We start from the raw sequence: 14,259 nt of genomic DNA, 5'->3' as shown, positions 1-14,259 counted from the left end.
GGATAAAAAAGGGATGTCACCAACAACATACATACATACACTTTTTTTAAGCTTTTAAAGTGGATATGATGAAATAGAGTGCCATAAAAAAATTAAGTGAAGTTTTTTTTTCCTTTTTAAAAAATGATACAATCATCCATTTTTCAGCTTTACAAATGAACTTCTGAATTAAGAGTGAGAAGCATTTTTTAAGTCGCACAACACTAAAATACACACAAAACAAAACTCGATAGCTGTCAATAGTTTCAATGAAAAACAATATAAATATATAGATATTTTATTCGACTGGGGTGTATCTCTGGATCAAGCAAACAATTTGCACAAATATATCTTACCAAGGAAGCTGATTTCGATGCGATCAACAGTTGATCTCAAAAATGAAAAGAAATGAAAAGATACATTGATGAAAAATTATTTTAATGAATTTTTATCGGCCAGAGAAAATTTCACAAAACCTACGTCTCTCTTACTTTGTAACTTTGAGAAGAAAAAATACTATTTCTTAAGATGAAAGATCTAAATGTAAAAACAAAACAATTATGAAATAAACCTTTAAGAACTATCAACAACAAAAAAAATTGTTGAATTTTTTGACTTGTAAAGACCATTGTCGGACCTATATGTCACGACCTACATGCACCCAGGATCAAATAGTCAATTGTTGTTTTGGTGTATAATTTATTTTTGTCATATTGTGTCCATCTCTAAATTGAATTAATTTCGTATGGAATACAACAAACCGATACACGTGCATTAAACTATCGACACATTCAAACTTGTACACACACAAACACAAAATACGTAAGCACAATGTACGAGCTATATTATGTAAAATACAATTATCGAAGAACATGAAATAAAATCTTTTACTAAGAAAACACATTCTATGTAGCCCACTTTTCTTAGTTCTTTTTCCCATTTTGTTTTGATTTTACAGGAACAGCAAAATACGACAGGCAAAATAAAGCCCAGTAAATGGGCTCTCTTTGCCCAGCAAATTATAGAAAAAGTTGATCCTTTTCTCTTGATGCATAACCAAGCCATCTTCATTCACATTTGGAACCATTTCTTACAATTTTTAGTAAGAAAAACTATTAGACTTCGAATGAATTATCGAATCTTAAAAATTTCACCTCTATATTTCAGTGGTTTACCCAACGAAAATTCAACAGTTGATTTTGATGGTTGCATGGCTCTAGTTCAAGAAAAGACATTGAGTTTGCTCACACCGAAACTAAGTCCATTAAAATATAAGAGCGAAATTTATGTTTTCTCTGGCTTTTTTTCCACCTTCAAGGAAACATATTAAATTACATTTTAAAATTTTCAACGATATTCGAGGTTCCTTTATTTTTGTCAATAGATCCTGGAGAAGGCGGTGAAGCAGTTTTAAGTACTATATTATCAAGTGCAAAAAAGGCAAGTAGTGCTCAAGATGACAAGAACCCATTCTTGTGTCATGATTTAATCTACATGTATGTTTTGTTTCATGATGGATTTGAACTGAAACCTGACACCAAAGTCAATGTAATTTCAATTATTTCATTTTTTTATGAAGTTTTTTGAAAAGGGAGAAAAAAGCCTCCTTCCTTGGGTCGGCAGCGTCAGAACCTACGACAAACATGCATTGTAATCAAACATTTCTTAAAAATACTATGAACGATCAAGTGAACAATGAACAAATTCAATTATTCAAGAAGTATAAACGAACAATTTTTTTTTCGATTTCTATGAACAAACGAACGAACAAAATTTCTATTAAAAAACGAACGCATATGTTATTTTTATTGCCAGTGAACGAACGAACGAACAGTCAATACTAACTAAAATCGACATAAAAAAGTGAGATCTTGTTTGTAAAATTTTATAAGACCAATACACAAAATAACCATAAATAAATAACACGTGTTATACGTATGGGATACATTCGCGAGAAAATAAGAATTTCTGTTCTTATTTTTTGTAGATAATTTGCTGATACACAATTACTTCATAATATCTTTAAACCCTTTATTTGTTAAAACTCTTTATTTGTTAAAACATTTCTTGAAACAGTTGAACAAATTGTTTGAAATCAACATTTTTCTTTATTTTTTAAAAATGAAACTTATCTTATTTGCTATATTACTGACTGAATCTTATGTAAGATTTGTGAATTTGAACTCATTTTTTATGGAGCCACAAGTTTACATACTATTTGTATGCATCCAAATACCATGTGCATTCCCGTTTGGTAGAACAAACTATACTGTCAGTGGTATATCGCCAATGCAAAATCAACCGTCGATTTCAATGCATGTATGCAATTAGTAAAAGATAAAACTCTATCTTTGCTCATACCGAAACCCACACCATTAAAAAACGAAAGGAAAATCTATGTTTTCTCTTGTTTTTTCTTTCAATTCAGGAAAACCGATTTGTTCGGTAGGTGCAAATGTTAATTTCGGTGGCCGACTTGAGTGCCATACTAAAAAGAGCCGAAAAAGAATGCCGTGCTGAAGAGTTCTTGTACTAACAAAAAGGTACAAAATGCGTACAGGGTAAAAAACCATTGTTCTTGAATCTCTAGGCCCAAAAACGTTAAAAAATTATTTTTGTGCATTTCAAAATTTTGAGCTGATTAGAATATTTCAATGCGCTCAGTATGCGGAAAAGAAATTTGGAACTACATCAAAACTTACGTTGAATAAAAGCAATAAAAAATTGTTTACGGATACGGATAATTTTTTTATCTGTGAATACAGAAATAGCAATGGATGTATTAAGAATTTTTCACGGATACACATCGCACGGACATACAATTCATCCGTATTCGTAAGCTTAGTTTAACGGATACGGATAAAATATATATCCGCATCCGTGACGGGTACGGATGAAGTTGTCATCTGTGGGAGTATTGACAGTGAGCCGTGGACACCGTGTCCAGGACACGGATATGTAGCCGTTACCGTTGATATATGTATTTATGTTCGTCCCCAAGCAGGTACGAATATATATAAGAGCCCTAATGGATTGGATTGAGAGTCGCGCAAAAAATATTATAATAACTTTTGTTAATTTCATCAAAAAGTAAAAAATTATGCAGAATAAAAATGTGATCTTTAAAACAATTTTTTTCGAGAATAAACCTTTTTTATTGAATTTACGATAAGGTTTTGACATAAACTCACTAAAGTAACTATATCTGCCACGTAATGTTATCAGTACATAATTACTTGATTTTTATATTTCATTTTTGTAGAAAATATAAGTAATCAAATCGAATTTTTATCTCACTCTTCATTCTCTTCACTGTCCGAATCAGTCTCGGTGGGAAATATGATTGGCTTATGTTCATCTTTTGATCCTTTTAACCAGCAAATATTTGTATGAATATCGACACATACTCTCTGAATTAATTCTTTCAATATTTTCGAAATTCCCCTAAAAATATCAGATATTAAATTAAACAAAAACATATTTTTGAAACTAAGCAAAGATTACTTACCGGCTATCGTGTAGCTTCTTCAATTTGTCTGCGTGTTTTTCTAGATCATTTACATCACTGAATGAATAGAAATGATTATTATTTTAAAAATTTAATAAAGTCTATGACATAACAAATTTCATTAAATATCTCACTTCACAAGCCAGTTCAGAAGATATCCATGGTCATGATCTGCATTGTAATGAAGTTCAAACACACTTATCATATTATTCACACTTTCAATAATGTCCATTAGAAAATCAATATTTTCGCTGTAAAGATGTATAATAATAGTAATAATATATATAATTTTACGATTAATGGAAAACCAAATTACTCGTTTTCTGGATATTTTGGTGAAGTTTTTTGAAATTGTTTGAACATATTGGTGTAATTCGTTCCTTGCATGCCACAGCATCTACAGCAATAAAATATTTTTTTTCTTCATATTATTCGATAATTCTAAATTAATTATCAAGTAATTCGTACCTCTCCATCCATGTAGTACCTTTGTATTGTATAGCAGCCTGTCGAACATTTTCAGAATTAATATTTGCCTGAATCATGCGAACTATTCCACTCAAAGAGGACATTGGTATTAGTGACCACAATGATACTGGCAATGACGCTGTTATTGAAGCCTTATCTAATATTTAATAATTGAATGATCAAATGTTATTGAAATTATTGATCGACGTAAATTCTTACTTTTATGGTTGCTCCTTGAGGATTTGTTCAACATTGTTGACACATCATGCTGAATATTTGTTTAAAAAATTTGAGATATCTATCGTCAACTTTTCGTTACTTTTTTAATTTACTTAGTCGAATTCATCAACTGAAACGCTTTTTTTATTCACTTACCAAAATTAAGAGAGTAAAGCTCAAAATAATAAACAACTTCATTTTTTTTGTTTTATAAAAAACCTGATTTAATTCACGACGTGTCCTTCAACTTTCATTTGCAATCAAACTTTGTCGAGTGAAATCGAATTTATATCCATTTATAAATGTAATATTTTCCACGAGAGCGACACACACATTTGAAAAAATAATATAAAAATTTTGTTACCAACTGTAGTATAATTTCTGGAATGTACTCCAATAATTATCACTTAAATTGCTAGGGGCTCGGAACTAAAAAAAAAAAACATCAAATAAACACAGTTTTGTATGAATTTAGTATATAGCGAGAAATATTACAAATATTCGTGATTATCGTAGTTTTTTTGTAATTATACAGCTCGTATTCAGCGAGAATTCGATTTGAAACACATACACAGCACAAAATAAAATTAATAATCATGTTATTATTGCATAAAAACAATTTTCAGGCTAAAAATTTATATTTTTTGACAAAAAAAAAATTTTTGGTGAAGAACTTCAAAAGTGTGTAATTATAGTAAGCCTGTGTGATTTTACAAATGACGCACCACTAAATGACATGTACCATTTGCTGCCATTTTGCGTATTTACGATAGTCAGAAAGTGGAGTTATTGTTCACTACTCAAAATGCACCAATATTCGTAAATATGCTAAATTTTTCACGAATAAAAAATACTTCCGAGCCCCTGGTTAAATTGGCAAAATATCATTTCAACAGCTGTTTTTCGGTGGTAACATGAAAACGTCCATACATGAACTTAAGTTAAATAGATAATTATCGTTTTTAATACAAAACAAGAGCACATGGCTCTAAAATCAAATATGAAAGAGGTGCGTGTCATTGGCCCCCCTTATTTTATACATTGACCATTTTTATATCAAAATTTAGTACTCAATTTGTACTCTTCAAAAATACAGTGAATCTAATTTTTTTGATAGACAAAATAACAAGCAAAGTAAGCAGAGAAACTCTCCACTAACATAGGATTCATATACGAATGGCGTGTGAGTGGAGTGTGTCATGCAAAATGTTGTCTACCAAAAATATTAGATTCACTGTACCATTCCACCGAGTACAAATTGCTCAAACACGAAAAAATCAAGAAAAACGTGATTTTGTATGGATTTTTTTTAAACGGGATTTTTTTGGGAATATTTTTAAATAGAAACAACAATCGACGCACCCGTTTCGTAGGCGAGCGAGCGTTAAATATCGTGCGTAATATAGATATCACGATATCCGCATCTAGATCCGATAAAAAGAAACTATCTTGTAATTGGGTTGAATGGAAAACCATGTTCTCTAGAAAAAATCATTTGATTATGTGGCCATAAATGTGGGCAAAGATGGAAAATACTGATATTTAATCTATACTAATTATATGTAAAATCATAAAGTTTGCAAAAAATGCGATTACAAATTTACGCTAAAAGAATGTTAAAACCTTAAAGTTTTTTTGATGTGCTTGTTTAGGAGATAAAAAATAAAAAATTAATAACAATATTTCCAAAATGTCTTTGATTTGTTTCTATACAAATCAAATAAATTAAAATTTACGTAAAATCCAAATGTATATTACTTCAGCCAAACTGAGAAATGAAGCACCAAAAAACAGACCAACGACGCTACCAACCGAGATGATTAAGTCGAGATTGTCGAACGATACCTCTCGTGTCAATTCGCCACGTTCATTTGGAGCGTAAACTGTTACTGATTTGTATCCTATCAATGTGTTATCCTTAAGGGAAATATTGGCTGCTTGTTTCTCATAAAGTCTGCAAGTAAAGTTAAAATGATGTTTATATAATGTCAACAACAACAAGAAAGAATTTTGATACCCAATTAAATCAACATGCATTTCACTACAAGATGGGAGACACTGTTTAAATTTGTCAGTATACTTTTTAATAAGCATGGTTGCATCTGTGTGGATATGAGCCGCAATACATTTCATTTGTTTGAAATTGCAGTAATGATTTTCATCTGTTGTATCAAACAAATTAGAATGCGATTGGCAATTATTTCGCTAATTTTAAACGAATTTCTTACATTCACTCGGTGCAAAGTGTAGTGTGCAATTGCAGAGTTGTATTTCCAATTGGGCCCGGACATAAATAAAACATGTGGCAAAACTATAGGGCATAGATGCATTCGGGGGCCAACGTTCATCGGGAAATCGACACTGTCGCTTTTCAATCGAAAGATCTCTTATGTCTGCCGAATTTATCATTTGAGTAGTCTGTTCAATTAATCATTCATTATTTATCTAAGTTATTTTTGTAGCTTACAAATTAGGGTGGATGACTTTTGATGGGGTCATATGTCAACGAGAGTGGAGACAAAAAACCGAAAAAAATGGCAAAAATTTGAGATTTTTTGTAATCAAAATTTTTGCCAAATATGGTCTTGAATGATGAAAAAAGATCAATTTGAGCATAGAAAAGTGAAAAATAAACAGAAATTTTGATAACTAAAAATCTCAATCCATTTAAAAAAGACGATGTCTCCATTTTTGTTGAAGTCGTCACCCTATATGATCCATGACCCCATCCGAAAGTGGCTGTTTTAGAATCAGCTCATCCTTATGCAACTAATCTGAGCTGCCCACTCAAATCGACAAAAATTCATCCATCCTATTACAAATGTCAAGTATGAACTATGTAACCTTCACTCTGAATTCTTGATCCTTGTCATCAATGAGACTAGAAAATGGACTAAAAAGCGCATTCGGAAATTCATCTGGACTGTGAAATAAAATCTAAAAAGAACATTTTTTATTAATTTTATAAAAATATGAAAATAGCAATAAAATATAACTAACATAAAAAATAAAACCTTCCATTTGAATTAAATCAAAGCTGAATGTGTTATTTCTTTCATGTGCAGAGTAAGTCAATGGTAGTTGGTCCCAATCTAAATTACTGATTAAATAAAATGACATGGGCATTTTTACGAAAGTTAATTTGCCACACTAATATCATTGTTTTTCATATTTACTAGAAGGAAATTGAGTTAGCCACGTAGCACACGCCTTCACCATAAATGATTTTTCGTTTGAAAATATCGTTGCAGTTGTAATAATGTCTTCCGTTAAATTGAATATTAAACAGATTGTTACATTGTGGCCAAAGCTAATTGAAATTGAAATAAACGTTAATTTATTTGCAACCAAAAAAGGATTTTAGACGCAAGTGCCAACCATTTGTTTAATAATCTTAACATCCACACCGCAAGTACTATTTATTGCTTCACAAATATCTAATTTTCTTAGATATCTGTTAATACCAAAACTGTGATATGCATAGTCCATAATTTGAAAATATAAGTCCTCGCTGGAAAAATCAGTTTTAATCATTTTAGGAATCAACATCATGGAAAGTATTATGTTCAAATTACGATTTTGGTTCATCAATGTTGTGCTCTGCGTAATATTTTTGAATAAATTGCTTTATATCTTCAGATATTACTTCGGCTTCAGCCAACCTCGTCATGCAAATCGAAATGCCAGGAAATATATTCTTCTGGTTTGATTTGATCACATCGAAATTGGTAACAATCAAATTGTCCAAAGAGTCATTTAATGTGTATACCAATATCCAAATCATTGCAATTAATGAGACGATTATAATGCAAATCCAATAAATACTAAAATTAAGAAATTCGCTGTAATCGTCTGTAAATACTTTAACAAAATTTAATGTTCTAACCGATCGAAAAATTCATATCGAGCCACATCTAAGTATCGTAATCCATGTAAATTACTGTTTTGTAGAAAGTAATTAAGCTTGTTTTGCAATTTTCCAATGTAGTTTGCATCACTTGAAATGTCATTTTTACTCTCAAGAGTATTTTCACTGATTTCTTGTTTCGCTTTGGATCTCTTTGCGTAGTTCACATACACGTGAATTGTGACAAGGTAGATAAACTCAGCAATGCTTATTAGACTGCATCCGAGAAACAATGCTGCAGCTCCACCGATCGATACTTTTCATAGAACAGAAGAAAATTGAAATAGTTGAGTATAAAATGATTTAATTAAAATAAAAACTTATATAAGCTATACACACCAACCAAGAAATGGATTCCAAATTTAATATCTCTTTTGATTCGTGTCTTTTTTATTTTTGGTTTCAGCGAAACTATATAATCACCCCAATTTTTTTGTGTTCGCACGAATGAATATTCAGCTGAATTGCATTGCGGTAAACATGAACAGTTTTCCCTGTATGCATTCCAATCATTTTTATACAAGCAAATCCTACGAAATTTTGAAAGTAATCGATTAAAATCATATTAAATATTAAACTGACAAAATGTTACATTGCAGTCACATTGCAAATAGGTCCAGGGCCTAAAATTTACATATCGATATAAAAAATAATTTAAAATAATAGTGTGAAAGTGTTTCGATTCAATAAAACAAAAACAAAAACAATCACCCATATTGTAAAGGAATGGCCGACATCCACACAATTTTACCGCAATATCAGCACTACATTCCATCAAACAAAAGTTTTGCGTGTACACACCAAGCGGATAGCTACGATTTGATGTAATTTCTTCTTCAAATCTACACTTGCGACTCTCAATGCCAAACATTTTGGTGCGATTGCTAGTGGATACGGCACTTATATCTATTTCAAATTGCATGGTATTAAAGTCTGTTGTGGGATACCATTCAGATTGTGGAGATCTTTTTAAATTAAGTATGTCCTTTGTTCCATGAAAATACTTTGAGAAACAATAAATATGAGAAAATATTTTTCTAAATCATTAAAAAGAGCATCTACTCACAATCTTTGCTTTTTTGATAGGTCTAACTAATGCGGAAATCATATTACAATGTTGAAGTATGCTACATGGCCAAAGGGGCTCCCACCATCTCTGTGTCTTTTCGTTCCTTTTTAAATTTAATTTGCAAATACATTTTCCATAAGATCAAACTCCTCAGATTTTTAAAAATAGATTTTTGAGAGATTTGAGATAGATAAGATTCTATATATAAACCGTTGAGATGAAAAAATACGTCTCATTTTTTCCACAATAATACTTGAACATAAGAATGACTTTCCAAAATATCTGAACATGCAAAAGATGCGAATAATACTTCAACATGCCAGCGACCCGAATAAATTCATGTATAAATCATGTTCAACTATTATTCGGAGCAAGTCATTTGTATGTTCAAGAATTATTGTGGGAAAAATAAGACGTATTTTTTTCATCTCAACGGTTCATTTGATTTATGCAATATATCTAAAAATATGGAAATGTTCAAGACTCGAAAAAAATGTGTAGTAGTAAAATGTTCAATATTATTAACAAACAATTTCAACTTTGTAGCCAAAAAAATGTTGTAAAACATCTTTGAAATAATATTGAATGATTTAAGGCATAGGTGATGACGAGGGTTCCTAGGGTTCGGATTACCCCCTCTAAAATATTTTCAGGAACCCTAAACAATTTTGGAAATGAGGACCTTTTTTTCAGTGAATAGATTGGGCTACAGCTATAGCAGTGCTATTTTCACAGCTCCTATTCATAGGTGCTATTTGTGAACAACGCATACGGACAGCGAGTTTATGATACAATTCCGGACAATAAACCTATTGATTTGTTTACGCAAAAAAATACTAAAATCAATAAGTCAATTGTTCTATTTACATTTTGAACATTTCGTTCGGAATTGTATCATAAAGTCGTAAATAGCGCCTATAAATAGGGGCTGTGTAAATAGCACTGATATAGCTGTAGCTCAATCTATTCACTGCTTTTTTTGCTCTTCCCTTTTTTTGCCGAGAAAATTCTTTCGATTTGCTAGGGATTTTCGCCAAAAAAGTGAAGAGCAATAAAAAAACGATTATATCCTCATTTCCTACAATTTGTTGACATCGTCAGGGACCCCCCATGGATTTTTCCAGGGACCCCCTACGGAATTTTGCCATCATGATTTGAGGCATTTGAGTTTAGACGGTTTGTTATTATAAATATGTACAAATAATCTGAAATTCAAGTACCATTTGATTGGAAAATCTTTCATGAAATAATCGTAGATGGTCGAATGCGTGTGACATATTCCAGCTTCTGAAATAATTGGACGCAAACTACGATCAAAATCTAACTGTCGAGTGTCTGTTTTCATCTGTAAATTAACAAATGGCCGGTGAATTAACAAATTTATTACAAACACAATGTTATCGTATACTTTCTAGCAAGTTTCTTCTGAATCATTTCCAATCGAAACTAGAGGTAATATTTTGTGCATTTACCGTTTTTGAGATATTGCAAAAATTGTATGAATATGCCATACTATTTTTCACATACATAGTGTACGGAAATTATTTCTTTAACAGCGTAAAGCACCAAATATTTCACCTTTTCCCGATTAGGTGTTCAAATGTGACTTGCCGGAGAGTATGTTATTTATAAAAAGAATTTATACGTTTGCCACGACATCCAACAAATCTTCTCCACTGAGATTCCTGAATAATTTCATATTTTTAAGTTTATCAATCAAGTGCATGCTGTCTGCAGTTATTGATCCGATTATTGTCATGTCGTGACGATAATCTTGATAGTGTTTTGAATTCTTATCAATCGATGCATTTGTAGTGCGTTGGTAGAACTCTTCAATAAAACGTTCATTTTCAAAATCAGTACAAACGGTGATTCCAGGCATATAATACGTCCATTTGTGATAGTTGGTATCCAGAGTTAATATAAATGGATCGTTCACAAATCTGACCACTTGATTGAAGCAAATTGAAAACGTGAAGTAGGCGAAGGTTAGGACCAATAGTAGCCAACCGAATCTACAACGAAACGTCAAACATATACGTCAATATAAAACGGGTGTTTTTTTATACTGATAGAACTTTGAATTGAAATAAAATATATGTTTCCGTATCATTTTGGAGCTTCTGCAGGGCCCAACCGACGAATGTGCGGCGACTAGGATGGTTATACCACTTCAGTTCTTGTACGAATTTGTTGTGCACGGCGTCAAATTAATAAAAAGAACCGTAATTTATCATAATCAATATCGAATGTACAAAATCAGATCTGACTTCCATAAGACGGAGACGGCTTTAAAAAATTAAAGTCATTATTATTCCGAGCCATTCATATATACTTCGGTTGTGTACGAATTTCGGGTAATTTTTTTCTGTAAATTGAGTTTTTTTAGATTTTTAAACTTTTTGCTACAGAAAGTTACCGGATTGGAATTTTTCAAATCTAATAACAGATTTGAGTTGTACATATTTTGTATATAGTTGAAAAGTTGGGCAAACGCTCGTTGCGAATTCAGTCAAATGCCAAATAATATGTGAAATTTCTCGACTCAGTTGAAATTTTTCAAATATGATGGGTGACTTGAATTGTACAAATTTTATACATTTTAAAGAGATTCACTTTGGTGGTGTACGAATTTCGGATAAACACTTTCCGGATTTTGAAATTTTCATTTTTAAAAAAGCCAATTTTTTTTTGTATATACATATTCACGATAATTGTTGTACATAATTTCTACATTTTGGTTTTTAATTTCTACTCAAAAATGTGTGTTGGGGAGTTTTTTGGCACGAGAAAACCGAATATGATACTAAATTTGCAATACAATTTCAATACATATTAAGGGTACTTCCCATACAAAATTTCGTTTTTGAGCGAAAAATCCAAAATTTTGTTTGGGAGGTACTCCTAATATGCGCTGAAATTTCTTCAAACTTTCAGAATGTTAACTTTTTGTGAAAAAAATAACCTCTGCAAATTTTCACATGATTACGATATCATATAGGCATGGCTCCGATACAAAAATTCCCATTTTTAGTAGTTTTTGTATGAAAAGTGCCTCGAAAATATTATTTGTATCGTAAAACTAATGTCAGATTCAGTTTTCTCGTGAATTCTTTGAGTAAAAGATTTGTAATAATTGCATGTTGTGGATCACAGTGCGGAAAATTTTATCTTACGGATGTAAGACATTTTATATATTCATGTAAAAAAAGTTATTTATACCTTTCAATTGCAGTATAGCTTCTGTTGGTTAAATGATTGAAACCATGCACATTTGAATCTCGAGACAATTCAAATAAAAACGAATTTTTTGACAATTGAAGCACTTTCTTGCAATTTGAAAACGAGAAACTTTTTGAAATCACACAAAAACATGCTGAGAACACATAAACTAAATACGAAAAAGGAACTTTTATCAAAGATATGAAAATTGTTGAAAATGCTCCATGATCCATATTAATACTTGTTTTCACGCCGTGTTTATATTGAACTGGTTGCAAGTTGAAAGTCACCCTTAAAATTAATAATTTTTATTACAACCCCGCATAATATCTAATTAATTAAGAAATATAAAACAAACATTTCGTGCTCAAAAACATTTGAATAAATTAATTTTCTTTTCATCATACCACTTTTGATCAAGAAAATGAGATAAGTTGGAAATAATAATAAAAAATGAAAATAATAGCTATTATTTTCTGATAGCCACCTATTGGCAGATGAATAATAAAGATAAGGCATATTTGAATGGATTAGAATAAAAACTTAACTTGTACGTTGAGTCTACAGCAGTGACCGGTTCGCGCATATTTCTATGCCTGATAGCTATGCTAAGCATAGCGGAGACGCAAGCCGCAACTCACCCGTCGCCATTCGATTCGAGCTATATTGTATGCGCACGGTCGTTTGCATAAACGAACATGTGCATTGTTCATATAGAGTGAACGGCGATGCGTCGGTTGCGTTTGCGGCTATGCTTGGCATATCTATGCTACCTAGCGTATTTAGGCAAGCATAGAAATATGCGCGAACCGGTCACTGGTCTACAGAAATGAAACAAATAAGTGAGTCTATAGAATCGAAATTGATAAAAGGAGTCTACGAGTATTAAAGTGGAACATCGATTTGTTATTTGACAAATTCCTGTTCGATTTGGACTGGACGAGCGGAAGCTCCATCGCAAAAAATGTCCACGCTGGGCAAAGAGAGCCTTATTTTGGCCCTCGTATTTTGCTGTTCCTGAAAAATCAAAACTAAATGGGAAAAAAAACTAAGAAAAGTGGGCTCCATAGAATGTGTTTTTTTAGTAAAAGATTTTATTTCATGTTCTTCGATAATTGTATTTTACATAATATAGCTCCTTTCATACATTGTGCTTACGTATTTTGTGTTTGTGTGTGTACAAGTTTGAATGTGTCGATGGTTTAAAGCACGTGTATCGGTTTGTTTTCAAAATTAAATTATACACCAAAACAACAATTGACTATTTGATCCTGGGTGCATGTAGGTCGTGACATATAGGTCCGACAATGGTCTTTACAAGCCAAAAAATTCAGCAATTTTTTTGTTGTTGATAGTTCTTAAAGGTTTATTTCATAATTGTTTTGTTTTTACATTTAGATCTTTAATCTTAAGAAATAGTATTTATTCTTCTCAAAGTTACACATTTTCTCTGGCCGAAAAAAATTCATTAAAATAATTTTTCATCAATGTATCTTTTCATTTCTTTTCATTTTTGAGATCAACTGTTGATCGCATCGAAATCAGCTTCCTTGGTAAGATATATTTGTGCAAATTATTTGCTTGATCCAGAGATACACCCCAGTCGAATAAAATATCTATATATTTATATTGTTTTTCATTGAAACTATTGACAGCTATCGAGTTTTGTTTTGTGTGTATTTTAGTGTTGTGCGACTTAAAAAATGCTTCTCACTCTTAATTCAGAAGTTCATTTGTAAAGCTGAAAAATGGATGATTGTATCATTTTTTAAAAAGGAAAAAAAACTTCACTTAATTTTTTTTATGGCACTCTATTTCATCATATCCACTTTAAAAGCTTAAAAAAGTGTATGTATGTATGTTGTTGGTGACATCCCTTTTTTATCC

General features: G+C 31.3%; 2 protein-coding genes across 2 annotated transcripts; both read right to left on the bottom strand.

Annotated features, from left to right (window-relative positions):
- Window positions 1-3,110: 3,110 nt before the first annotated feature.
- On the bottom strand, window positions 3,111-4,467 carry LOC116339653. Its single transcript, XM_031765665.1, has 7 exons — window positions 4,331-4,467; window positions 4,175-4,223; window positions 3,956-4,112; window positions 3,804-3,884; window positions 3,622-3,738; window positions 3,488-3,544; window positions 3,111-3,423 (listed from the first exon to the last, which is right to left on the bottom strand). The coding sequence occupies exons 1-7, from the start codon at window positions 4,370-4,372 to the stop codon at window positions 3,273-3,275; spliced, it is 654 nt and encodes a 217-aa protein (XP_031621525.1). The 5' UTR covers window positions 4,373-4,467; the 3' UTR covers window positions 3,111-3,272.
- A 1,918-nt stretch (window positions 4,468-6,385) lies between these two features.
- On the bottom strand, window positions 6,386-11,032 carry LOC116339717. The gene is made up of 13 exons (XM_031765749.1): window positions 10,796-11,032; window positions 10,371-10,495; window positions 9,148-9,253; window positions 8,793-9,084; window positions 8,674-8,704; window positions 8,421-8,611; window positions 8,061-8,337; window positions 7,750-7,998; window positions 7,553-7,685; window positions 7,351-7,484; window positions 7,175-7,274; window positions 7,019-7,111; window positions 6,386-6,592 (listed from the first exon to the last, which is right to left on the bottom strand). The coding sequence occupies exons 1-13, from the start codon at window positions 11,030-11,032 to the stop codon at window positions 6,386-6,388; spliced, it is 2,175 nt and encodes a 724-aa protein (XP_031621609.1).
- Window positions 11,033-14,259: the final 3,227 nt, after the last annotated feature.

The sequence above is a fragment of the Contarinia nasturtii genome, unplaced genomic scaffold (genome assembly GCF_009176525.2).
Source record: "Contarinia nasturtii isolate CC-2019 unplaced genomic scaffold, AAFC_CNas_1.1 Cnas_scaffold_533, whole genome shotgun sequence".
In the NCBI taxonomy this organism is placed as follows: domain Eukaryota; kingdom Metazoa; phylum Arthropoda; class Insecta; order Diptera; family Cecidomyiidae; genus Contarinia; species Contarinia nasturtii.
Note: the sequence above shows the minus strand (reverse complement) of the source record. Positions and strands in the feature narration are given on the sequence as shown.

Bases quoted from the DNA above. Each gene is read 5' to 3' on its own strand.
- LOC116339717 (XM_031765749.1), bottom strand. From the start codon at position 11,032: ATGCCTGGAATCACCGTTTGTACTGATTTTGAAAATGAACGTTTTATT. The intron at 10,496-10,795 runs GTATAAATTCTT...GTTAATTTACAG, and splicing joins TGTTGGATGTCGTGGCAAAC to ATGAAAACAGACACTCGACA. The intron at 7,686-7,749 runs GTAATTTGAACA...TGATTTTTCCAG, and splicing joins AACATTGATGAACCAAAATC to CGAGGACTTATATTTTCAAA.
- LOC116339653 (XM_031765665.1), bottom strand. From the start codon at position 4,372: ATGAAGTTGTTTATTATTTTGAGCTTTACTCTCTTAATTTTG. The intron at 4,113-4,174 runs GTAAGAATTTAC...ATTAAATATTAG, and splicing joins CTCAAGGAGCAACCATAAAA to ATAAGGCTTCAATAACAGCG. The intron at 3,424-3,487 runs GTAAGTAATCTT...TGATATTTTTAG, and splicing joins AAGAAGCTACACGATAGCCG to GGGAATTTCGAAAATATTGA.